The 27888-nt window shown below is 35.7% G+C and overlaps 2 protein-coding genes across 2 annotated transcripts; both read right to left on the reverse strand.

The window, feature by feature from the left end:
- Positions 1 to 469: 469 nt before the first annotated feature.
- On the reverse strand, positions 470 to 1802 carry LOC123660412 (glutathione S-transferase 2-like). The gene is made up of 2 exons (XM_045595500.1): positions 1646 to 1802; positions 470 to 805 (listed from the first exon to the last, which is right to left on the reverse strand). The coding sequence occupies exons 1-2, from the start codon at positions 1703 to 1705 to the stop codon at positions 617 to 619; spliced, it is 249 nt and encodes an 82-aa protein (XP_045451456.1). The 5' UTR covers positions 1706 to 1802; the 3' UTR covers positions 470 to 616.
- Positions 1803 to 17531: 15729 nt separating this feature from the next.
- Positions 17532 to 27130, reverse strand: LOC123660411 (glutathione S-transferase 2-like). The gene is made up of 5 exons (XM_045595499.1): positions 27023 to 27130; positions 24293 to 24429; positions 23008 to 23175; positions 22573 to 22715; positions 17532 to 17867 (listed from the first exon to the last, which is right to left on the reverse strand). The coding sequence occupies exons 2-5, from the start codon at positions 24423 to 24425 to the stop codon at positions 17697 to 17699; spliced, it is 615 nt and encodes a 204-aa protein (XP_045451455.1). The 5' UTR covers positions 24426 to 24429; positions 27023 to 27130; the 3' UTR covers positions 17532 to 17696.
- Between the last annotated feature and the right edge of the window lie 758 nt (positions 27131 to 27888).

The raw sequence follows: 27888 nt of genomic DNA on the forward strand, positions 1-27888 counted from the left end.
AGTTACGGGTTTCTGTAAAGAGCTCACTATAGACGGCGCCACGGTTCGCTTAAACCGAAATTAAAAAGTATCATATCGAAAATTTCGCTCGAGCGGGTGTATCGTTCCATAGCTTAATTGGCTAGAGCGCCGACACGGTACGTCGGAGACGCGGGTTCGAACCCCGCTGGAGCGGTCAATTTTTGATATGATATTCAAAATGTTTAGAATTCCTAATGTGGGTAACACAAAAATAAAAAAAAATCTTAGATATTAAAGATTTTCATCCTACTGAGGACCTTTAAGTCTAAAAACTTATGATGAATATGTTAATGTTTCTTAAATCTTCAAAAAAGTCGTTCTTTTATTTAATATTATTGCTTCTTATTGGTGTGTTGCTAGGACAACGTTGCCGCATCATTATCACATTTATAATAACGTAATAAATTAAAATGAAACAACAATCGTTTTTATTTTAGGCTTTATTTTTTAAAACATTTAATTAACAAACGTCACAAATTTACTTTTACTTACGAATATATAAACATCTAATATATTTCATATTGTGCAACAATTTTCAACAAACTGTGACAATCTTTGAAACAAATCAAAAACCACTCGCAGATCAAAGTGATGACTAATGACTGTTATGGTGTTTACATTTCTGTTCTGCAGCATTATCGCTGTAAGTTTTTACTTGAGGGATGGAGTAAACATTGTCGATCACTTGCTGGAAGCTCGGGTACTTTTTGTCCAGATCAGGAATACGGAGCATAAACTTTAGGTAACTGTTCATACTGGCGAACATGAAATCGACCCAAGTGAGCTGTGTAAAAATATTTCGAATTAAAATAAGCAACTTATTCGAAATACTCATTGTACCTATAGTATAAATACTAAGAAGCTATCATTACAACTGTAGGCAGAGGTACTTATCTATAATATAAAAATGAGTCGCTGAATGTGTTGCTAAGCGCAAAACTCGAGAACGGTTGGACCGATTTCGCTAATTCTTTTTTTAAAATATTCCTTGAAGTACGAGGATGGTTCTTACGGAGAGAAAAATTCTAAAAAAAAAAAAATTATTTCCTGAAAAAGTCTAAAAACAACACTTTTCTATACTCCCATACAAAAGATTTGTGATAATACTTAAAAGTCAATTTGAACTTTAATACCATACGATAAAGTTTGTGTTAGGCGATACGAAGTTCGCCGGGTCCGCTAGTTAATTATAAAAACTAATTAGAAAAGCCGATTACTCAAGTTGACACGATTCTATTTTTAGTTTACATTTAAAAACATGTATAATTTTTTTTACACAAATGACGAATCCGTTCCATGTTTTTGTTCTGTTTACTGTCGCTTAGCAACTGAGTGAATATTAGTCGTTATAAAATCGATTGATAAAACTCACTGAATCCTCGTAATGTAACACAAACATTTCGATCTAACGTTAATGGGGACAAAGTAAAATAAAATAACCTTTAAAAATATTTTATGAATTAAATATACAAGTAAAGTATGTCTTTAACATGATTATGTCGATAAAAAAATCATAAATTAAATGTTAATTATAAAAACAACTTGATGCAAGTTTTTTGAAGTATCATATTTTAGAAGTATTGTTTTTCGACTGTGTCATGCATATACGTATTCAACTACGCACCTTTCCTGCAGCGATATGTCCATTGTTCTTCTTGATAATCTCATCCAGTTTGTCCAACATTACTGGATACACGTTCTTTGAGTAATCTTCGTGTTTCTTTTCCTTTACCTCTGCGTCGGCCTCGTACTGTACCGATGCCGCTTCTGTTTACAATAAATAATGTTTTATATGGGGGAAATTAAAAATGTCACCATCCGTCGGCTTTTTTAACCGATTTCCAAAAAAGGAGGAGGTTCTCAATTCGACTGAATTTTTTTATGTATGTTACATCAGAACTTTTGACCGTGTGGACCGATTTCGACAATTTTTTTTTAATCGAAAGGGAATCGAATTTAAATGGGACCAATTGACACACACCAACCGCGAACACCGTGTGTCAATTGGTCCCATTTAAATTTATTTGAGATCTAACTTTACTTGACGCTTTTTTCGTCGACCTACGTTGTATTATACCGCATAACTTTCTACTGGATGTACCGATTTTGATAATTCTTTTTTTATTGGATCTGATGATGGGATCTCAGAGAAATCGAGGGAAACTCTTGAAAATCCGTAATAACTTTTTACCTGGTGTACCGATTTTAATAATTTTTAATTTAATCGAAAGCTGATGTTTCTCATGTGGTCACATATAAATTTTATTGAGATCTGATAACTACTTTTTGATATCTTAAAAGGCCGACCGGTGGCGGGATAACCATCCAACTGCTGGCTTTAAAATACACAGGCCGAAGACGGGCAGCAGCATCTTCGGTGCGACAAAGCCAGCCCTGCGGTCACCAACCCGCCTGCCCAGCGTGGTGACTATGGGCAAAACACATGAGTTCACGTTATTTTTGGCGTAAACTTGTGGAGGCCTATGTCCAGCAGTGGACTGTATAGGCTGTAATGATGAACTACTTTTTGAGTAATCTTTGATAACGCGTAGTTACTTGACTATTTTTTCGTCGATCTACGTTGTATTACTCGTCGATGTAATTGAAGTCGGTTTTTTTTTAGTTTGCGAGCAAACACAATTATTTTTTATTAAGTTTCAAGGTAGTAGTGGAACTGTGCTATCCCTTAGTCGCCTCTTACGACACCCATGGGAAGAGAGGGGGTGGCTTTATTCTTTAATGTGTAACAAAATTTTTTTGTATTTTTACCTACATAATATGTTGATAGTTTCTCATATATGTGACTGTGTGTTTTCAATGAGAAAATAAATATTCTTTAAACCTTACTATTTTTATTACAAGTCTTATGAAAGTTCCAGAACCTATAAGGCTGTCTTTGATGTTTTTTCACTGAAATCACGCGTTTAACGAAAAATAAATACACGTGATATCTTATTACAGTCTTTCTCGTGATATTTCGTGATTTTTTTTTTCGAACCCCTCTCAATCCTTTTGAGCCTTAATGTTTCTGAACCCCAAGAGTAGTTGGCTGTTGAGTGTCAGACGTTTACAATATGGATTAAAAAAAACAGGGGGAGTTGATAACACATCTCTTGATTATTTTGTAATTAATTAAATAATATTGGTAACGAGTCAGATAAAAATGTAGTTACTCAATATGACAAAGCAAATATTAACTTATTGTAATTTTTTTTTTTTTTTATTTATACAAAATATTATACATATTTACAATTCATAACTTAAGAACTAAATATTTCCAGATAGTTTTGGTATAAATCATGTCCGCGTGGAATTGTGCCAAGAATGCTGGCAGCATTTCCCCGTTGAATCGCTATGCCGATTCTCTGGGCAAAAAATGCACCAGCCCTCTTGTCACCAGTGGAGGCAATAAGGCGAGGTGTTATCTCATTTAAAATTTTTTTAGCACTGCTACTCCAAGGTCCAAGTGTTTCGACTGCAAACGGCACAAAGATGTAATTTGGAATTAGTGACGAATATTTGTGCCGTTTAGTCGTTTCAGCTTTTTCCGCTGCGGCTCCCGCTTTTAAGGCTGTTTCCCTGACATGAGACGGAGCAAGTGTGTCAACGCAGGTTGCGTCCCACAAAAGCGCCCGTCCCCTTTCCCAGGGAACCAACGTCAATCCATCAGGTCTCTTGCCATCATTGCGACTAATTCCAGTTGGCTCGATAAGAGCAGGAACGTCGATGGTGGCAAGAGCTCTTTTTATGGTATCGTTTAGGGAACCGTGGCGGGAAAACCTACCTGAACTCTTGTTACAGGAAAGGCCGTGTAGTCCGAAAGAATCGACCTCTTTTCCGCACGGACATCTGTGTTCAAAGCACAGTGGAGCTCCCAACCGGAGACCGAGAGCAATTCTAAAACTTTCATTGTCTAAAAGTGTCCCAAGATTTTTTGACGCCATTGCGTGTGACCAGTGACCTGACTCTTTATTTGACACAGCTAGAAGCCTGGCACGGTTTTTGTCACTTGTAAGATTTTGCGTCAAACTTATATGAGTATTGTGAACTATTGGTATATCCCAAAGTTTTTGTTTTGTAACGTCCTTCGGGATATCGCCATTAGGACACATTAACTTCCAGTTTTCTATTGCATCTGTAACATCTGTAATTTGGACTGAATTAGATTTTAAGATGTCAGAACATAAACCCTTGATACTATGCACAGAAGCAAGAAACGCAGGAAGAGCGACACTAGAAATTTTTCTCACGCCGATGCCACCATCTCTAATTGGTAAAGTAGCTTGGGTCCATGAATTTTCATCAAAAGATAAATTTAGAATTTTTTCTAATGAATTTTTTAAAGTGGCATCAAGTTTTTCGGTCATTCCAGGAAATTTCCAAATTGGGCTTGCGCGTAAAATATACATTAATTTTGGGACAAATAGACAATATTTTAATATAGTGTAGGCAATATGAGAATTTAGAGTGCCCAATTTGTCAGTGTTTTCAACAAATATTTTAATTTTATTATCCAAAATTGGCTGTATGCCTTCATCAAAAAGCGGTGCACCTAGAAGACAAAGTGTACTTCTTTGAAGTATTTTTAAATTAGGAGCAATTATATTAAATAATTCCGTTGCCAAATTAATTTTGGAAAGTGATAGAATATCTGTGAAGAAAATTTCACATTTTGAAAAATTTAATTTGAGACCAATTTTATCAAACTCGTTTTTAATTTTAATTAAGTCTTCAACGACATCGTCCACTTTACCTCCTATGGTTCCATCATCTAGGTACCATATGTTCAATTTTGATTTTAAATTTGAGATACATTTGTGGATACCTAGACTAAAAAGAGCCGGACCTAGTGGGTCTCCTTGCTGAACGCCGACATTAGAAAAAATTGTATTTTCGCCAAAAAGTAGTTTAGATGGTGAACTGTAACATTGCCAAACATAAGGATAAATTTCAGGAAGATGTAATGAAACTTCGTTAAGCAAGGTTGCTCTGTCTAAGGAATTAAAAGCATTCTTTACATCAACTTTCAGCAGAACTTCAGCCTCATTACTTTTTAAAAAAGTACGAGCTGCGTGAACTGCTGCTTCACAGCCTCCTTTGCTTCCAAAGCCCAATTGTATTGGTTGAAATTTTGTTTTTAGGCTGGAGACTATGTATCTACATGCCAATTTAGACGCCAGACGGCGAAATGTGGTCCCAATAGCAATCGGACGGATACTACCGTCTTTTTTGTTAAAGGCACATAGTCTTGCACCGTAAATATGAGACAAAAAAGATGAAGATACCTTGCCAGATAACATGAAATTACAAATATTGGTTATGTCATTCAAGAGAGCCCTGCCAGCGTCACCGGCTGAGACACTCACAAGATCTTTAAGATGTTGTGGTGTGATACCGTCTATGCCGCTAGCAGAGCCACTTGTGAACGACATAATTGCAACATAGGTGTCTTCATCTTTAACCTGTAAAACATTATTGAAAATAGGTGGACTTGGGAGCAAGGACGCCGGATTCGGTAAGGGATGCTTTTTACGTAAGGCTTCTAGTGTTTTATTATCAAAAGGTGCGAGGGTATCACTAGAGAAAAGAATGCGAGCTGCATTCTTAAGATCTCCATCCATTGCTTTATTTTCAATAATTTTACTAGAATCAGAATATAAATTGTAAATTTAATTTTGCATTGATCGATAACAGCCTCACCTGATGTTAAACGATATGACAGCGATTAGCTCATGGCCATGAGATACATCCTTATCACACAACATTTATTCTTTTAAAACTTACAAATCCCTTATCACAATAACAATACATTTATATAAATACTAGCTGTGCCCGCGACTTTGTCCGCGTGGAATTAGAAAGAAAGAAAGAAAGACATTTATTTGAGACACATACACTGCTTACAGACATACAACAAACACAATGAGACCACAAATACATTAAAAAAGTAAAAAAAAAAGTCAAAATTAACTAAAAATGTAACTAAAAGTTAAATAATTGATTTAAAATAAGAAAAGTAAAATTTTATCAAATAAAAAAAAAATTAAAATAAAAAATAAAGCGAAAAGAGTAATAATAAAAAAAAGCAACAAATACAGCCTCTAAAAAAGATAAAGATGTTTGAACATGAATGTGAAGAAAAGAGTAAAAAATTTAAAAAAAATACAATAAAATTAAAATAGCCGTAAATTTGACACAAAATACATCTACCAAAGTTATTTACACCTGCACAGCAGTGTACCGTCACAAAAAGGATGGCCACTCAGCACTTGTGAAAATACGGGGACCATAGTAAGATCCCTAAATTTCACACGCTGATTTTCAGTAGCCACCTCGGGTACCATGAGAACGACAGCGGCAGCAACCAATAAATAGTATCTAATAATTCAGTAAACCAAACAATACCAAATATTATAAAGTACACATATAATAAATATACATCTATACATAGATACACATATAGATACATCATGTACACCCACACACACATCACACATCACACACTAAACATCCCTTCCAGTCGTTCTTTTATTTTATTAAAAATAAGTAGGTACCGGTGGTACAGTCGTTTATCATTAATCGGCTCTTACAAGTTCTGTACCTGTTCCTTAATTAGGTATTTTTTTGTATATTATTTTAAAATTGACAATCGATGCCAACTCCCTTAGTGGCGGTGGGATATCATTCCAGATTTCGGCCGCAGAGTACCTATTTAAAGCATCCCCGGTAAGCGGCGGAGTGATGTCGGGGTATCAGCATCAAATAGGAGGTCGCTCTAGTATTATACCTCTTATTACAATCCTTTGCCCAGTTTAGTTTCGAAAAAAGATATTTAGGAACTTTACTTTTAACTATACCAAACAGCAACTTAGCGAAATGCAGTTGCCTTCAACATTCCATTCTCAATAGACCCTTTTCATTGAGATATGGTGTTACATGTGTGCGCGGGGGAATGTCAAAACAAAACCGAGCACATGCATTCTGGACACGTTGTACCATGTTTTACATGCGTTTTAATAATCTAGGGCCTGTCACAATGTCAGCATAATTCAACTTTGACAAAACTAGCGCCTCGCATAGCCTTACACGGATTTCAGCCGATACAAAAGGTCTGATGTGATATAAAACCTTCAATCTGTAAAAGCAGTTTCGTACAGTTTTAAGGATTTGCTCTTCGAATCTAAGATGTTGATCCAAATTTATTAAACAAAAAGTAATAAAATAAATAAAATTCTAAATAAAAGTATCCTAAGTTACTCCTTATTTCACCTGCCAGTGAAAGTCCCGTCAAAATCGGTCCAGTCGTTTCAGAGATTAGCCGGAACAAACAAACAGACAGACAAACATACAGACAAACAGACAGACAGACAGGCAAAAATTATAAAAAAATGTCATTTTAATATATTTAGTAAAAAAAGGTTATTTTAATGTTACAAACAGTCACTCCAATTTTATTTATTTGTATAAAGATGTATCGGGGAAATTAATACGCGCATAGCTTCTCGACGATTATTCAAAATTGAATAAATCTTTTTATTTTGGACATTATTGTAAAGGATAAGGTTCGTATAAAATAAAATCTAAAAAATATATATTCACGAAAAAATTATGGTGGTAAGAAGGCCGCTGAATCAGCTGGTATAAAATAAGTATAAGCAAAATCTAATATAAAAAAGACTACTAAAATATGGCATACCTAATAGCTTTTGAACCTTTGGCTCTCCTATAAAACTAAAATTAATAATTAATTCCGCCACCTAGTGTATTTATTAAAAAAAAAAATCATTGTTTGTATTTCTTGTAAGTTAAATATTTTATTTTAATAGAATTGTAGTAAAGAAGTGATTGAAATCACACTTTTTATTTTATTACATTTTTTACTCTTTTTACGGACAATGGTTTAACGTGACAACGTCATAACAAACCGTCATCCTCGGACACATAGGCCAGTCGAGTGGAGAGATAGATGCGGCGCAAGCGCACAATCCCGAGTAGAAGTTTTTTCGTCTTCCTTAGAAGGACCGAACCAGGCATGCCTGATCAGGATGTTGACCTAGATAAGGCATGTAACGCAGATGATTGGTCTGAACCTGATCAGGATGAGATGAGATTTCCTGATCGGGTCCAGATCAGGAAATCTCATCTCATCCTGATCAGCCGGTCCTTTTAAAAAACACGAATGTATATTCTTGAAAACAAATGTTTAACAAAAAAAAAAGCGAATTGATATTATAAATATGTTATTTAACATAATTGTTATGATATTTATTTCCGTTTATTTTTTCCAATGTATTATTTATTTATGTTTTTACTTTAAATATTAATTATTTTTATTTATTTTTATGTTATTAATTAATTATTATTATTAATTAAATTTTATTTATTAACTTCTAATAATTAACTACTAATTAACTGTTTCCTATTACTTACGACTGCTTCGCTGTGTAGAAATGGACTCCCTGCTAGACTGTTCTGATAACTATATATACATATACTAAGTGCGCTTAAAAACATTAATAGTGCGATTCAGGCTCAGTTCGCGTAATTTATCCTGATCTGGACCGGACCGGATCCTGATCCAGTATGCCTTACCATACTTGATTATATTTTACATCAGACTATCCTGATCTGGACCGGACCGGGTCCTGATCCAGTAAGCCTTACCATACTTGATTATATTTTACATCAGGCTATCCTTGTCTGGACCAGACCTGGTCCTGATCCAGTATGCCTTACCATACTTGATTATATTTTACATCAGGCTATCCTTGTCTGGACCAGACCTGGTCCTGATAGAGCTTGCCGAATCTGGCATGCCTCATTCTATCCTGATCTGTAGGCTTACTCTTGACTTCAATCCCAATCTCACAAAAACACAAAATCAATACAGTTCCAGTTCCAATCTGTAATATTTTGGTACTCTTGACCAAATCGAGCTTTCAATTGAATTGAAATTGGAATCGAATTGACGATCGGTTTCCGGTGTAGCCATCATAATAAAAAATAATAAGTAAATAAAATTTAACTCATAAAATTTTAACACGTGGTTCAATAAGTCCCGAGACTAAGTACTAAAAAAAGGTCTTTTTTATAAAATTAATTGTTATTCATCAACATAGTCTCCTCCAAGAGCGATACAGTCCCTCCTACGCTTTTCTAACTTTTCTATCCCATGTGTGTAGAACGATTTATCTTTAGCTTCAAAATAAGCCTCCGTTGCTGCGATAACTTCACTATTTGAGTCAAATTTCTTAAAGCGTTCCGTTTCCTGAAGCGTTTTTTTGAGGTCTGCAAACAGCCAGTAATCGCTGGGGGCCAAGTCTGGCGAATAAGGGGGATGAGGAAGCAATTCGAAGCCCAATTCGTTAATTTTGGCCATCGTTCTCACGGACTTGTGACAAGGCGCGTTGTCCTGGTGAAACACCACTTTCTTTTTGTTCATGTGAGGCCGTTTATCCGCAATTTCGTACTTCAATCGCTCCAATAAGCACATGTAATAGTCACTATTTATATTTTGCCCCTTTTCAAGGTAGTCGATGAAAAGTATTCCATGCGCATCCCAAAATATAGACGCCAATAGAACCTTACCGGCCGATTTCTGAGTCTTTGGACGCTTCGGGCGGCTTTCACCAGCCGCTCTCCACTCCGCTGCCTGCCGATTGGATTCCGGAGTGAAATGGTATATCCAGGTTTCATCTATTGTTACATACCGACGTAAAAAATCCTTTTTATTATGATTCATCAGCGCCAAACATCGCTCTGAATCATTGATACGTTGTTCCTTTTGATTAGTTGTAAGCAAACGCGGCACCCACTTAGAAAAAAGCTTTTTCATGGCCAAATTTTTATGTAAAATAGTGAAAACACTACCAGCTGAAATCTTCACTATTTCGGCTATCTCTCGCACTTTTACCTTCCGATCTTCCAATACGATTTTGAGGACTTGGTTAATATTTTGTTGAGTCACTGCTTCATTTGGACGACCTGAGCGTTCCCCATCATTGGTGTCCATGCGACCGCGTTTGAAGTCAGCATACCACCGACAAATGGTTGCTTTAGAGGGAGCTGATCCTGCATAACATTTTATAAGCCATTGCTGTGCTTCAACGGTATTTTTTCCCATTAAAAAACAATGTTTTATCAACACGCGAAACTCGTTTTTTTTCATTGTATCGAAATTACAACCGTAGCGTCACTTAAATGTTTCAAAATCAATAATTTTATTGTTCCATTTTTAAAAATTTGACACATATTCTTGTATTGATAGCCAGTACTTTTTAAAAATCAAAAGAGTTTTTAATATATGCGCCATTTCCAGGTTAGTCTCGGGACTTATTGAACGATCTAGTATGTTTTTTAAATTATAATGTATCTCCAATAATTAATTATTATCTATTATATTGTAATTCGTTAAATTAAACCTAAAACTGATTTTTTTAAGCATAAAAACGCAAGATATATTATACATTCTGGCATACTGTGTGTTGTTGTTAAAAAAAGCTCACGACTGGCGCAATTTTGAGACTTCTAAATTTCAAATTATCTCGATTACGTATTTTCTTAATTTATATTTATAATTAACTTATCTTCTTTCTTTATTTACTTCTGTAATACATAATTTCTGCAATTTTACCAGTGTTAAGTTTAAATTAGTGAATACAAAAGTGTTAACTTTATTGAAACGAGTAAATTCGATCCCAAACACGATTTCCAAGTCGATAGTCAACGTCAAAATATTGTCAAGAGTGCAAAAAACGCTTAAGATCGAGAAATCCCAATTTCTATTAGTTACATAAAATTCCACTGTAATTGAGTCAAATCATGCGCTAGTGTAGTGTTCAAGAGTACCGATTGACAAGTTCTCGATCCCAGGGATTTTGTCCCTAACTATTCTAACTGTAGACTTCTTCTTTTGGAGTTGGAGAGAATGTAATGAGATATATATAATGTAATGAGAGCATATATGTAATGTAGGTAAACCCCACATCCTTATTAGGACCGCAAGGATTAATAAATAAATAATAATGACGCTGCGTTGGCCAACGGTCACAGTCATAAATTGTACCTGTTGCGCTGGCGGTTGCGGGTTCGATCCCCGCACATGACAAACATTAGTATTGGCCACACAGGTATTTACCGTGGTCTGGGTGTTTGTGCAGTCCTTGTGGGTCTCCCCACCGTGCCTCGGAGAGCACGTTAAGCCGTCGGTCCCGGTTATTATCATGTCCACCTAATAGCGATCGTTACTCATATGAATATACCCGCCAACCCGCATTGGAGCAGCGTGGTGGATTAAGCTCTGATCCTTCTCCTACATGGTGAAAGAGCCTATGCGCAGTAGTGGAATATTACAGGCTGAAGCAGGATTAATAAATTCTTTCGTGGATCCTCTGTAAGTAAGTAAGAAAGTTAAAGCTAGCGCGTGATCTGCGCATGCCTGCAGTTTCGGACTTACTCTTTCGCTCGGTCACTCGGCACAGCACAACGGAGGCAGATACTTTTTCAGGCTAGTTTCATTTTTACCCTGTTGATTCCTTACTTGCTGACTAGCTGTTTCCCGCCCGTTTCGCGGGGCGTTAATCCGTGGCTTCGCTCCAAGCGGAATAGTTATTCTTTTATTGTTTATATTAATAACTAGCTGACTCCGCAAACATTGTTTTGCCATATATGTTATTTAGCCCCTTAATCCCCTCCCTTATAACTTAGGAGGATGAAAAATAGATGTTGTTCGATTCACAGACCTACCCAATATGCACACAAAATTTCATGAGAATCGGTCAAGCCGTTTCGGAGGAGTTTAACTACAAACACCGCGACACGAGAATTTTATAAGATGGAAAACTATCAAGTCCACAAATAATTAATTGCCTAATCAAACAAAACAAATAAAAAATAAATTATAGTCTAAAAAAACTAATAAACCACGCTTTTATCGAACTGAATCGAAATTTAATCGAACTAAAAAGTAGAAAATATTTTTTATTTACAAAGAGTTTATATTACAGTAGTAGAAGATCCAAAAATCAATCTTAATTAATGACTTCAAAATAAAATTATAATAAAATTTAAGTAATTAAGAGAATAATTCAATTCAGAGTAAAAAGCGTGGGGTGCTTGATATATTAAATGTAACAAATATTATACTTGCAACTATCTTTGTGCGGAGAGTTTTAAAAACATGGTAAAAAGTTAGGAAAATATAGTAAAATGCAACCCACGTTTTTTACTCTGAATTGAATCATTATCTTAATAACTAGTAATTAAATAGTAATTAATTATGATTGATTGTTCGATTTAAACTCTTTGTAATGACAAATTATTTTCTACTTTTTATTTCGATTAGCATAAAAGCGTGGTTTTTCAAGTTTCTTTAAACTATAATTTTTTGAGTAATCTTTTTACAACTCGAAATTATTTGACAATTTCTCCCTACGTTGTATTACCTGTCGATATAATTGCAGTCAGTTTTTTTTTCGTTTGCCTGCAAACAAATATGTCTTGCGCTGTTGAACATTAATTGAAATACCAGCGTATATGCTTGTTTCATATTATTTTTACGTCGAATAACGATCGCTATATATTTTGGTTCGTATTATGTAAAAAATATGAATTATACCACCTTATCACGGTTTATCAATAAAACAAAATTATTACTATCAATTTTTTGTTGGCACAATGTTGACACATTCTCCCCGTCCTCGCGATAAGAAATTATCAATACGATATTGTTATAAAAATAAGACTGCTGTAGAGTGTTTTAATCTAGATAAGATTCGTGAACGATTAACATTATATACTTAAGCAAATTCAGTCATACAAGTTGTTTTTATAGCCTTTATCAAATGACGGCAGTTCTCTTTCTTCATTCCTTTTTGCGATTCACATACTTTTTGGTGGTGGAACTCCTTTTTTTATCAGTAACATGACGTCGTCCACAGTTGTCACTTGCTTACACTTGATAAAGATTACCCTGCACATAAGTTAGCCAACTTAACCTCATAAAACATGGACAAACGCAGACCAAATTCTCATAACGAGTTATGAGAGTGTGATCAATAAGAATGTGGTCTGCATTTGTCCATGTTTTTACAATGCTTATGATATTTATTTTAATTAAGAATATATAGGATAGAATTTTAGGATTTAGGACCTCTTCGTCTCAATTAAGAAACCACAACTTTTAGATTAACAATTGCGAATAGAAATTCGGTAGAATTTTTCATTTCTTGTTTCTTTATTTTAACCTATTTGACCTTTTTAACTTCGTACCGCCATAAATTTTTTTCGTGAATATATTGTTTTTTTTTTTTCTTTTATGAAAACAATAATAAAACAAAGAATTACCCAATTTTGGTGCAGTCGTACGAAATTCACGCGTGTACATACATCTCAGTGATTTATTTTTATTTACAACTGAAGAACTACATATTGTTACGAACACACAAAGAAACTAGCGCCATCTAGCGGCAACCATTGAAACCACACAAAGACAGCGATAGCATGAAACTCTCTACTCAATACTAGATGGCGTTAGAGGAACTATTGTGGAACTGTATAAAAGTATAGTCTCGAAAACCGGGTACATGCGCGAACTTTCCAGAATGGTCTGGGCCTCGTGTCGGCCGATATAAATAGCCGCAGGTAGGCGAGCGAGTTCAGTCTTCGCGGCCGGCTTGCCTAAGTGCCCGGCCCCTCTCACCGGTGACGCTGTAAAGGCCGCTAGGGCCAACAGCACTCCACAATTCGAAAAAAAAAAAAAAAAAAAAAAAAAAAAAGAGCGAGTTCAGTTCAGTTTGAGCGATCTTCGAGGCGACTTCAAAGTGAAAACTAACGATCAAGAGTGGTACCAGCGAAACCTACGACATTGGCTACGACTGAGGACATCGTTAGTGCTTAGTGATTGAACCTAGTGCTTTGTGTTGGACCTAGTGCTAGTGAATAAAGTCTTGAAAAGAGTCAGCAGGTTTTTCTCTCCAAATCCTTCGAACCCTAACACGTAACAATATTTACAGATAGTTTTTTTTAATATATATAAATGTATATCCACAGGCTTATAATGCCCGTGCTTTTGTTATTCCAATTATTTGTTTGTTAATATCGATAACTTGGTACTTACACATATAACTTTACATTTAGAGGACTAATTGACTTACTAAACTAAGCTTAGTATCTCTAAATCATACGTGAGTACACCGACCAAAAATTTTAAGTTACGCTAACTAAAATTACTTTTATACAGAGTGGGGATGACAATACAACGAAAATTGATAACACAGGTAATACTAGTTTATAGGAGGGTTATTATGTACAATATAGGTACATTTTTTTATCGGAGGTTAAATTTTTGTTAAACCCCACTGTTACAGAGATATCGTAGTGCAAGTTTTGAGGTTACAATTAACCTACCACCTTTAAGGTTAGAGTAACGCTTGGCTCTGGCGCTGCGGGAAGTGCAGCACTTCCGCCCTTGCGTGCGAAAGCGCGCGAACGAATGCGTAGAGGAGCCTTCGGCGACCAGCTTCCGTTGCGGAACGGAGCATGAGTGAGCGAGGGCTGCCCTCCCTTCGCGCCTCCGGCTTAAAAAAAATACTCTAGGGGTAGGGCAGACCAAGACTACCGGACAGTGGGGTGCTCCGATTCGGTTTTGGGTATTTTTCGAATTTTGTATACCTATATTCTAGCACGTAATTTTAAAAGTGTCGATTTGTCAATCGTTAAAGGTCAGTTCGTATCGTATTTTGATCTTGCAGTAAATATCGTTTTTACTTAAATTTGTTCGAAAATAACGCGTGATAGTCGCAGTGCTCCGTAACATGAGTACACTTACCGCAGCACCGGAATTAAGGTAAAGTCAGAAATAACAAAAATTTAACCTCCGATAAAAAAATCTACCTATATTGTACATAATAGCCCAAACTAGTTACGAACAGGCAAGACAGCACAAAAGCGAAAGAAAAAAAAAGGAGATGAACTAAAATTTTAACAGGTTATTTTTTTCTTGCTACTTGATTAAATATTCTCATGTATGTAATGTAAAAAGTGCACTTTCACAAATCACATCATATCTTACAAAAGCAAAAGCATGAGGCATAAATGGATATTAACATATACAAACTAGTTACAAAATTAACTAATACTCTTATCCAAAATCACCCTTATTATGTTGCAAATACATACAATGTACTTTTTCAACAAAATTTTCATTTTTAGCCCATGTATTGATTACAAAATTGAATTACAAAATTCATGAAAACAAAGGATTATAAAATCACTATTTAGGTATGTATTTAGATAGTTTCAAAATTAATCTCAAATAAATAAGTATCTACTTATCTCGAATCCAATTTTAACATTGAGGTGACAACCTTAACGATAATATTTTGGTGGGCAAAGTTGTAATAACTACCTATTTTAGAAAAATTAATTTGACATTGCCCACTGTTTCGTTGCATTGCTTAACTTGCTTGTATTTATTGTTGTTGTTTGAAGAAAAGAGTTGGAAATAAATGAAAGATGTAAGACTAAATTATTTTATATTGCAAAGCTTACAATGGTTTTAGCAAACACTTCGCACGACGAGAAGAAAAATGGGAAAAGGGACTTAAAATGTCAAAATCACTGCCTTTTATAGTGAACACACTGTCACACCACTGTATTGTCTATTGCACTCACAGTTTATACAATCACTTCACATCGATGACCGACGAATTAAGTACGGACCACACGATGTGAACCGTTGCAAAGTTTCCACGCAATAAAAATGTGAGACGTTCCTTAACACCCACCATCATATTTTTGAATTTAAGAGAAATTTCGGATATTCGATCTTTCCTGTATATTTTCTGTATAATCATTCCACAGAGTAATATTATGTTTATGTATGACAATACACTTTGAATTTTTCGTTTGTGCGTTCTTATTATTAGTGAAAATATTATTATATTAGTGATGAATAAGTTTACTGGTGAAATATGTAACGGAAAATAAAAATCATCAATATCAAGAATATCGCTCTAGCGGGTACATCGTTCCATAGCTTAATTGGCTAGAGCGCCGACTTTTGATTTTGTATTCGCTTTGGTGGCTTCACTCGCATGTTCAGCGCGCTCCATCTGCCTTTTGTTTATTAATCTGTGCATAATATGTACGATTTTATTTTTGTGATACCCACACATTAGGAATTCTAAACATTTTTGAATATCATATCAAAAATTGACCGTTCCAGCAGGGATCGAACCTGCGTCTCCGACTGACCGTGTCGGCGCTCTAGCCAATTAAGCTATGGAACGATGGGCTATGATGTACAATTTAGGTAGATTTTTTTATCGGAGGTTAAATTTTTGTTATTTCTAACTTTACCTTAATTCCGGTGCTGCGGTAAGTGTACTCATGCTCCGTACTGCGACTATCACGCGTTATTTTCGAACAAATTTACGTAAAAACGATCTTTACTGCAAGACGTTACGTGTTAGGGTTCGAAGGATTTGGAGAGAAAAACCTGCTGACTCTTTTCAAGACTTTATTCACTAGCACTAGGTCCAACACAAAGCACTAGGTTCAAACACTAAGCACTAACGATGTCCTAAGTCATAGCCAATGTCGTAGGTTTCGCTGGTACCACTCTTGATCACTAGTTTTCACTCTTGAAGTCGCCTCGAAATTGCTCAAATTGAACTGAACTCGCTCGCCTCCCTGCGGCTATTTATATCGGCCGAGACGAGGCCCAGACCATTCTGGAAAGTTCGCGCATGTACCCGGTTTTCGAGACTATACTTCCTATATAGTTCCACAGTAGTTCCTCTAACGCCATCTAGTATTGAATAGAGAGTTTCATGCGGTTTCTGTCTTTGTGTGGTTTCAATGTTTGCCGTTAGATGGCGCTAGTTTCTTTGTGTGTTCGTAACAATCCGATACGAACTGACCTTTAACGACTGACAAATCGACACTTTTAAACAAAATAACGCGTCAGACATAATATTCTAATAATTTTTGCGTACTAGAATATAGGTTAAACATTGCGTGCTAGAATATAGGTTTAGAAATTCGAAAAATACCCAAAACCGAATCGGAGCACCCCAATGTCCACGTGGTCTTGGTCTGCCCTACCCCTAGAGTGTTTTTTTTAAGCCGCGGAGGTGCGGAGGGAGGGCTGCCCTTCCGCCCTTGCGTGCGAAAGCACGCTCACTTCCGCCTTCGCACGCAAGGGCGGAAGGGCTGCATTTCCCGCAGCGCCGGAGCCAAGCGTTCCTCTAACCTTAAAGGTGGTAGGTTAATTTTAACCTCAAAACTTCAACTACGATATCTCTGTAACAGCGCAGTTTAACAAAAATTTAAACTCCGATAAAAAAATCTACCTATATTGTACATAATAACCGAACGATGTACCCGATAGATCGAAATTTTTACGCTTAAACCAAAAATAAAATCATCATATCAAAACCTGATAAAAAACTGATCTGGAACTGATAAACGTTCAAAAACCGAAAAAGATACGATAAAGTAATAAAATGACAAAAAAAAACTAACGTTAATATTTGAAACTTTATTTATAAAATACACAGCTCTGTAAAGCAGAATTAGTAACAATATAAAAACTAAAAAAAAAACTAATCTAAGTCTAGTATAGTCTAAAAGGGCGAAATATTAAACGTTACAGACAGAGATGTTTCAAATGCTTAAATATCGGTCTTCGGCGCTTTTTCCTTATAGGCTGCTATTTTAGGGATGGAGTAAACATTATCGACGACTTGCTGGAAGCTCGGGTATTTCTTCTCCAGATCGGGAATACGAAGCATCCACTTGAGGTAATCGAATGTACCGGCGAACACGAAATCGGCCCATGTGAGCTGTAGAACAGAAAATGGACAAAAATAAAACAAAATTAAATCTATATCTACACAAATAAATAAAATTGGAGTGTCCGTTTGTAATTACCGCTTACTACTACTTTACTAAATACATATTGGATTTATACACGGCACATATACCAATATAATATTTTTTACAATTTTTGTGTCTGTCTCTTTGTTCCGGCTAATCTCTGAAACGGCTGGACCAATTTTGAAGGGACTTTCACTGGCAGATAGCTGATGCAATAGGAAGTAACTTAGGCTTCTTTTGTATTAGAAATTTATTTTATAACTCTGTGAACTGAACAATAACTTTTTTCTTAAATTAATAAAATTAGATTCAAAGTGAAATAGGTACACATTCTTTTATCAATCACTAGCTAAGCCGATTGACAATGTCCTGTCTTGCCAATTGAGTTAAAACAATCTTTATGTTATTCAAAACTTTCAGCGCAATTTTCTTAAATTTTTAGTCTATAAGAAAGTTCTAAAAATATTTGAAAGTCAAATTGATTCAGCGATTTATTTTTAATTCTTTATATAGACAAGTTTCATCACTTCAGCCTATCGCAGTCCACTGCTGGACATAGGCCTCCACAAGTTCGTGCCAAAAATGGCGTGAAATCATGTGTGTTGTCAATAGACACCCCGCTGGGCAGGCGGGTTGGTGACCGCAGGGCTGGCTTTGTCGCACCGAAGACGCTGCTGCCCGTCTTCGGCCTGTGTATTTCAAAGCCAGCAGTTGGATGGTTATCCCACCGTCGGTACTCGGTCGTCTTTTAAGTTCCAAGGTGGTAGTGGAACTGTGTTATCCCTTAGTCGCCTCTTACGACACCCACGGGAAGAGAGGGGGTAGCTATATTTTTACTGCCCTAACCACGCAGCTTATAGTCAAGTTTAACGTATTGTAATTGTAATAATGAGAAACACCATTATTTTTACACAAAAACGTTTTCAATTCAATTTTTCCTTTTCACAGATAAACATTTGAACAAATACTTATTCATAAAGTCAAAATAATATTACAATTCATTATTTTTAAACATTGCATGCAAATTCATTTGACCTTGTATTTCGTGGAATGAATGTTACGTAATATTTAACCAAAACCGATTAGATGATATTACAGCAGACGATGGATATACCTATTAGCTCGCAGTTATCTTCCGTTACTCACAACCTAATTAATTGTACTGCCTGTCTATATTATGTTTTGTATCTATTAAATAGTGAATTTTTATGTATTTAATTGTTTTTTATTTTTTAATATACCGGACGACTTAACTGATTTTATTCATCCTTTTTTTTAACGTTTATAATACTTTATAGAAGGTATTTATATAATAATAAATCATCTAATATATATATAATAATAATAAATCTAATGAGTTTAACCGACTTCAGAAGAGGAGGTTACTCAATTCGACCTTACATATTTTTTTAAGTGTGTTCGCGCATAAGTTCGTCATTTATGAACCGAATTTGCTGATTATTTTTGTTAGAAGTCCCAAGGGTGGTACCATGATAAGGAAACCAGGATCTGATAATGGCATCCCAGATAAATTTAGGGGAACCTTCAAAAATCGTAGTAACGACTAGTGCGTATGTTAATTTTTTTCGTCTACCTACGAGTACGTTGTATTCCGTAGCGTGCATTTCATATAGGCAGAAAGGCACTGCCTACCCTGGCATGTTACTAAAAATGATATATAAAACATTAACATTACAATTATTTTTGATATATTTTTTTGAAAAAGACATAAATTCATAATGCAATTTAAATCCGCTTCAAAAAAACCCGCCGTCATATATGCGATATCAGCGCTTCGTGCGTATCGACGACGGGCCTTATAAGAAACTTCTGCCTATAATCGCATATTAAATGTTAGCAATGACAGTAAGACATTATATAATCCTACAATTTTATAATGTCGCGCGCGTCATATGGAATACGTACAAAGTATTTTGTTTTTAACATTGGTCGGTTTAACAACGAAATTAGGCACTGCCTAAGAATAACCTGTCAAATTAAATTGTCTTGAATTCGATACCGTTTGTACTAATAATTATGATTTTAGACACGGTCGCGTAATTGCAACATTCCACAGAGTAATATTATGACAATTCACTTTTAATTAGTGAAAATATTAATACGACGAAGCGTTTTTATGTTCGCGGATTGAAGGGTAAGGGGTTGGAATAAAAAAACTAAATTATTTTTCCTTTTCAATATATTCACCTGCAAGAAGGACACATTTTTCAGATATTTCAATTAATTTATTTATACCCTCATAAAAAAATGTTTTGTCTTTGTCCTCAAAATACGCTGAAACTCTCTCCTTAACTTCATCATCGGTGGTAAATTTTTTACCCCGCAGCTCTTTTTTCATTTTTGGAAAGAGGTAATAATCACGCGGGGCCAGGTCTGGGCTGTAGGGTGGGTGGTTCAAAATATCGAAGCCCACTTTAAGCAGGGCAGCTAACGCAACGCGGCTCTTGTGGACGGGCGCATTGTCGTGCAAAAGCAGCACACCTTTCGTCAATTTTCCCCATCTTTTCTGTTTAATGGATTCTTTTAATCGCTCTAATATTGAAGCGTAGTATTCTCCGGTTATAGAAACACCTTTATCTTTATAATCGATCAATAATATTCCTTCTGAGTCCCAAAAGACCGTTGCCATAAGTTTCCCAGCTGACTGTGACACTTTAAACTTCTTGGGGGGTGATGTGCCCTTTTTATGCCACTGCATAGAGTCTTGTTTCGACTCAGGTTCATAATGAACACCCAAGTTTCGTCTCCAGTAACAATTCGACTCAATACACCATCCTTGTCTTCATTGCAGAGGTCCAAAAATGCACGTGAACACTACGCGTTGTTGTTTTTGCGGCGGCGTGAGCATTCTCGGTACCAATCTTGCTGACCTTAGTCATGCCAAGATGATCGTGCAGGATTTTAAAAATGGTTGTATCGGATACGCCAACCATTTCTGCGAGTTGTTTCTTCTTTAGTCGAGCATCATTGAGTACAAGTTTTTCGACTTTTTGGATAAGTTCTGGCGTGGTCACCTCGATGCTCCTGCCCGGCCTCGGGTCGTCTTCAAGGGATTCCCTTCCTTTTTTAAACAACTTTTTAACTGAGGTAGGACACAGCAGGAATTCCCTGCTCAGCCCGACTGGGGAAGTACCTCGACCTTACAAAAGATCACAGCAAAATAATACTGTTTTCAAACAGTATTGTGTTCCTGTTGGTGAGTAAGGTGACCAGAGCTACTGGGGGGGATTGGGGATTGGGTCGGCAACGCGCTTGCGATGTTTCTGGTGTTGCAGGCGTCTATAAGCTACGGTAATCGCTTACCATCAGGTGAGCCGTACGATTGTTTGCCGACCTAGTGATATAAAAAAAAAAAAACTGTGCCACTTGTACACCATGGTTTTTCCTGGACAAGAGTCACCGTAAACCGATGACATCTCATCCATTACGACGCAACTGATTTTCCATGCTTGGTAAGGAACGAACTTTATAACGGCACGATTTTTGGATTTTTTCCATATTTCACTTTCCACTCATGATTATGTTGCTTGGTTGGCGATAGCTCAAAGACTAATAGTCTAATAACTATGAAATCTCGTATTAATACTAATTATGAGTCACTAAACACGTTACGATCCTAATGAGCCCAATCACCCCCCTCCAACCCTCTCATTCCGCGAACTTAAAAACGCACCCTCGTATATTAGTGATGAATAAGTTTACTTGTGAAATATGTAACGGATCGTCGACGTTCGATTTTACAGATAAATTAAAAATTGTTCAGGCGTATCGATTTAACACTTAAATAACAATTACGTTATAATTTTTCATTTATTAATAAAGAAACAAGTACTTTCATAAAGAATACAATTTCGTAACTAATTAATAGTGTTATCAATGATTTCCTATGGTTGACACAAACGAAATTATCAGAGTGCCGGCCTTATGAGGTCACGGTGTCTATCCAGTAACTGATTTGTTTGATGTTTCATTTGTATCACTCACTCATGAGTTACCCAAGTCTAATAGGTATCAGTTGGTTGCTGTACGTGTATTTGTATGCCTGCATTATTAGTATAAACGCAGTTAACGTGTCCAATAATTAACTTGTCTGTTCTTGAAATTATCTAAAAGCGTCTATTCCCAACAAAATTAAAATAAATTAGGAAAAAATTGCGAGAAGGTTAGTGCAGTTTGGCTGTTCAAATTTTTTTTTGACTGCCCACCCTGTCTAAAACCTTTATGCACGTTGGTTGTATTACTTGTCGATGTAATTGAAGTCGGTTTTTTTCATTTGCTAGCAAACATAACACGTGTGACAGTTCGCAGGACTAAACAATGTCCGTTGAGCGAGCTAGTCTACTTATATTAATACACAGCTGAGCTTATAAAATGTGTTGCTCAGCGCAAATTAGAAAATGGTTAATAATAATTCAAATTGGGTAATTTTTCTGATACATTAATAGTTATTATATATATATATATATATATATATATATTAGTTCTTAGAGTATGGTAAAAATTAAAAAAAAAATTAAAACTTTAGAATATTCACATATTCTAAAGTTTTAATTTTTCGGTGATATTTACTTCACGTGTTTGACAGTTTTCAGGACAAAACAATGTCTGTAGGATCAGACCGTATAGTGATATTTATGGAGACACTCTTACCTTTCCTGCAGCGATGTGTCCATTGTTCTTCTTGATAATCTCATCGAGTTTGCTCAACATTCCTGGGTACAGGTTCTTTGAGTAATCTTCGTGTTTCTTTTCCTTTACAACCTCGTCAGCCTCGTGATGTACTACTGACGCGGCTGTTTATTAATGAAAATTGTTTGTATCATTTCTTAAAGATATTTTACATTTCGGGATGTCATAAAAAATTTAAAGATTTGCTTTTGTCCATAACTGCTCTAATCAAACTAGAAGGTAATTTAGAATTATTAGCATTAGAATATTAAAACTATACGATCAAGCATTAATTTCCTAAGAGTATAAACATTTTTTTTTAATTTTTGTTTTTATTCTTTATAACAGCCATACAGCCTTAAAGACTAAGTCGGCTAGAGTATAAACATTTTTCCTCAAAAATATATATTATCTTACTTCCACGAATGTCAAGCAGGAACTCCAAGTTCTGGTCGATCTCGAAGTCCTCTTCGATGTCCTTGCCGTTAAGTCCATACTTGCGTCCGAGGTAACGCGAGATGGCCACACTCTGCGCGTATTTCTTGCCATCGATCTCCAGTACCGGCATTTGGCCAAATGGCATCGCTAAATATTTAGCATCAATTAGATTCCTAATAATTCATAAGTGCTTTTCTGACTATCTTACTTTATGACTACCGCTTGAAATGATGAATTAATATAACTTAATTTAAGTATCAGTATGTAGATGAAACAAAATCATTAAGCATGACAAGATTATGTATAATGCGTAACTTTTATCTGTAGAGCAGTATACTCTGAGCGTATTGCTTGCCAGCGATCTCCAGTACCGGCATTTGGCCGAAAGGTGTCGCTAAATATTATAATTAATAAATATCTATTATAAACACACACGATCTGTTCTTAAGGTAAGCAAATTAATGCTTGTGTTATAGGTAACAACAGACTTATAGTTACTTCTTTTACAATACGAATATATCTATTTAAAAAACTCTCCAATTATCAAATCTCTCTGCATTCTAATGTTTTTTTATGGAACTGAAAAATATCAAAATGTTTTAGGACTTCAGAATTAATAGTGATAAAGGACAGCTCTAATTGTTGTTTTTGTTCGCAATATCAATCTAGTTGGAAAAATAAATGGCATAATTCCACGCGGACATGATTTGTACCAAAACTATATGTAAATATTTAGTTCTTAAGTTGTGACTTGTAAGTATGTATAATGTTTAAAGAAATAAAACAATAATAATAAAATCTAAATGGTAGTCTCCATTTACAGTCAACAGATCCCAATGGCCTATTCTACGTCCTGTTTTTAAAGCATATTCGTAATTTATGTGCAAGATAAACCTTATCCGTAACCGGTGAAACCGGAACTAAGTACATATTCCTCAATTAGAAATAATAGCATTGGTTAAAAATACTATATGTTCCGACTTTATACGTGGGACAAGGGGGAGGCGTTAATATTACAATTGAAACAGTAACCTAATCACTTTTGTTATAATATATAAATCTATAATGATATTATGAAGCTGAAGTTTGTGTGTTTGTTTGTGTAAACGCGCTCATTTTAGGAACAACTAGTTCGAATTGAATTTTTGTTTTGTTTTGGAGAGTCCATTTATCAACGACGACTACTTATATAATATTTTAATTAGTTTTTTTTTTTTTTGTACTAAATACCGCAGGGCACCAGTATAATAAAATAAGTACTCACATGGCTTGAAAGCCGGCCACTCTTCATCGGGGATGCGGCGATCTTCGAACTCCTGGCCACCATATGCGAGCAGTAGACGACCACTTTCGCCCAAAGCCTTCACGGGGAAATAGTAGAAAACTACTTTCGGCATTTTGCTATGAAGGAAAAAATTAAAAAGAAATTAAAAAATAAAAAATGACACATTTTTGTTTCCATTTTTATATTAAAGACTAGCCGACCCGCGCCCACTCCGTTGGGCGTTAATTATTTTTGTAATGCGAATCTATAGCAAAGTTTCCATCTCGCTCGTATTTCTCCGACTTGATATACTATTATTTTTTACTGTTTTTTTTTTTGTTCCATAACAATAAAATATAGCCTATCATCATCATCATCATCATTTCAGCCGGTCACAGTCCACTGCTGGACATAGGCCTCCATAAGTTCACGCCAAAAATGGCGTGAACTCGTGTGTTATGCCCATAGTCACCACGCTGGGCAGGCGGGTTGACTATGGGCAACCGTAATTCATTTGTTTTTCATCTTTGCGTCTCTCAGTTTACAAAATGGAAATCTTTTATTAACGAGTACGAGTTCCACCGTGGCACCACTACTGCAGAAACGGCTCGAAGGGTTAATGATAGCTTCGGTGTCGCAAATAAAACACAACTAAAGTTTTTGGTTCCAACGTTTTCGTTCTGGAAATTTCAACCTGCAGAATAAGCCCCGTGGATGGCCGGAGACCAAAGTTGACAATGAAGAATTAAATCTATTTTGAAAGCGGATCCATCACAAACCACGTCAACCACAATGGTGTTTTTTTTTTTTTAGTAAAGGTATCAATGGACTACCTATTAAATGGCAAAAGTACATACATAGAAATGGTACATACTTTGATAATTAAATATATTATGTATAAAAAATCGACTTTATCTTCCGACCATACAAAACGCCAATTTCATATGTAAGGACCTAATATTATAATATTCTGTTAGGTAAAGCTTTAGATTAGGTAAAACCGAATTTCGGGACCGTGGGGGGATGGGGGGGAGAGGGTGGGGAACGCTACCCCTGGTACTACTGTCACACCTCGGAACCCCATGGTTATGGAGATATCCATGGTTAAAGTTTTGAGGTTAGAAGAAGAATTTCGAAAGTTAGAGGAACGCTTGGCTCCGGCGCTGCAGGAAGTGCAGCCCTTCCGCCCTTGCGTGCGAAAGCGCGCGAACGAATGCGTAGAGGACAGTCGGCAACCAGCCTAAGCCGCTCCTCTACGCATTCGTTCGCGCGCTTTCGCACGGCGGGCGAGGGCTGCCCTCCCTCCGCGCCTTCGCGGCACAAAAAAACACTCTAGGGGTAGGACAGACCAAGACCACGTGGACAGTGGGGTGCTCCGATTCGGTTTTGGGTATTTTTCGAATTTCTAAACCTATATTCTAGCACGCAATGTTACTAATTTTATTAAAATATTATGTCTGACGCGTTATTTTGTTTAAAAGTGTCGATTTGTCACACAATGCAAACAGTACGAGCTCAAAGGTATTATAATAGCTTTAAATTCTTCTTCTAACCTCAAAACTTTAACCATGGATATCTCCATAACCATGGGGTTTTGAGGTGTGACAGTGTTACCTTGTATAGATTCCCCTACACCCTCCACCCTCCACACCCAAAAACCCCATAATTCGGTTTTTCTAATTCGGTTTTACCTAATCTAGATCTTAGCCTTCTGTTAATATCTTACATTGATTTTTTCAAACAGTTTTTGTGGTTTTGTGTGATCTACTAATACCCCAAGTTCTGTATATGTATATTACTACCCTTTTTGTATGCGTGAAAATGGCTAAAAAAATGTTAACCTTAAAGAAGTTTTTTTACTATTTTACGAGTAAGCAGTAGATGTATTCTGTTTTGAATAATAATAAAAATATACACGTAGGTATACTATATAAGCTACTAAAAAGTAGAAAAAAATCTGTTAATAATTATAACATCGACAAGTAATACAACGTAGGTAGACGAAACAATGGTCAAGTTAATACGCGTTATCAAAGATTACTCAAAAAGTTGTGATCAGATCTCGATGAAATTTAAACATGACCGCATGATAAACATCAGCTTTCTATTAAATCAAAAATCAACAAAATCGGTACATCCAGTAAAAAGTTATGCGGTATAATACAAGGTAGGTCGCCGAAAAAATAGTCAAGTAAAAACGCATTATTAGATATTACTCGAAATGTTGTTAGATCTCAAATAAATTTAAGTGGGATAAAATGACACATACCACCTTTCGATTAAAAAAAAATGTCGAAATCGGTCCACCCAGCCAAAAGTTCTGAAGTAACATACATAAAAAATATAGTCGAATTGAGAACCTCCTCCTTTTTCAGAAGTCGGTTAAAAATAGAAAACTCGTTTCAATAAAAACAAGGTCTTCGACAATATTAATACCAAAGCAACTAAACCAAGTCCCAAAATTCTTTTAATCATATTTAAACCGTGTATTTATTCATAAGTCATTCATTCTTACAAATAACACAAACACATTAAATTTGCGTCGATGTATTTCCTTATTAACTTCTTATGTTGACTGTTCAAATAATTCGGTGAGCGGCGCCGACTCGCCGGCATGCAAATACGTCTCGTTTTTAATGGTTTTTCGTCTAGTAATGAATATATACGATATAGGTTAAAAAAATTAATGATAATTTAGTAAAATTTCGACAAAATATTGTATCTACTTACTTAATATACAAAATATGGCGTAACTAATGCACAAGATGCTATGAATAGACGCAAACACTAACCACCGTAGTGACAGCTGAACACAGACTGAGAACTCTGAGAAGTGAGACGTCTCACGTCAGACGGGAAACGGCGTCAGACTAGACATCAACTGGAGACATCAGAGAAGCAACTCGCTTTTAAAGTTTTAAATCTGATGTTAAACGATGATGATTGTTTTTTTAAAACTTACCTACAAATCCCTTATCACAATGACAATACATTTATATAAATACTAGCTGTGCCCGCGACTTAGTCCGCGTGAATTTAAAAAAAAAGTAATTGTTCAGTTCGCAGACTTATAAAATAAATAAAATTCTAAAATAAAAGTAGCCTAAGTTAGTCCTTACTAGCCAGCCGTAGATTAGCCGGAACAAACAGACAGACAGACAGACAAAAATTGTACAAAATGCTATTTTGGTATATCTATCGTATATACATCCATAAACATTTTGTAAAGAGCGGTTATTTTAATATTATAAATAGACATTTCTCGCGACTGCGGCCGCGTGGTATTTAACAAAATAGTTATTGTTCAGTTTGCAGAGTAATAAAATATATAAATTTCTAAATTAAAAGCAGCTTAAGTTTCTTCTTATTACATCTGCCAGTGAAAGTCCCGTCAAAATCGGTTTAGCCGTTTCAGAGATTAGCCGAAACAAACAGACAGACAGACAGACAATAATTGTAAAAATGTTATTTTAATATATTTAGTAAAAAGCGGTTATTTTAATGTTACAGACACTCCAATTTTATTTATTTATATAAAGATGTATCGCAGAAATGTATACGCGCATAGCTTCTCGACGATTATTCGAAATTGAATA

The sequence above is a fragment of the Melitaea cinxia genome, chromosome 15 (assembly GCF_905220565.1).
Source record: "Melitaea cinxia chromosome 15, ilMelCinx1.1, whole genome shotgun sequence".
In the NCBI taxonomy this organism is placed as follows: Eukaryota; Metazoa; Arthropoda; class Insecta; order Lepidoptera; family Nymphalidae; genus Melitaea; species Melitaea cinxia.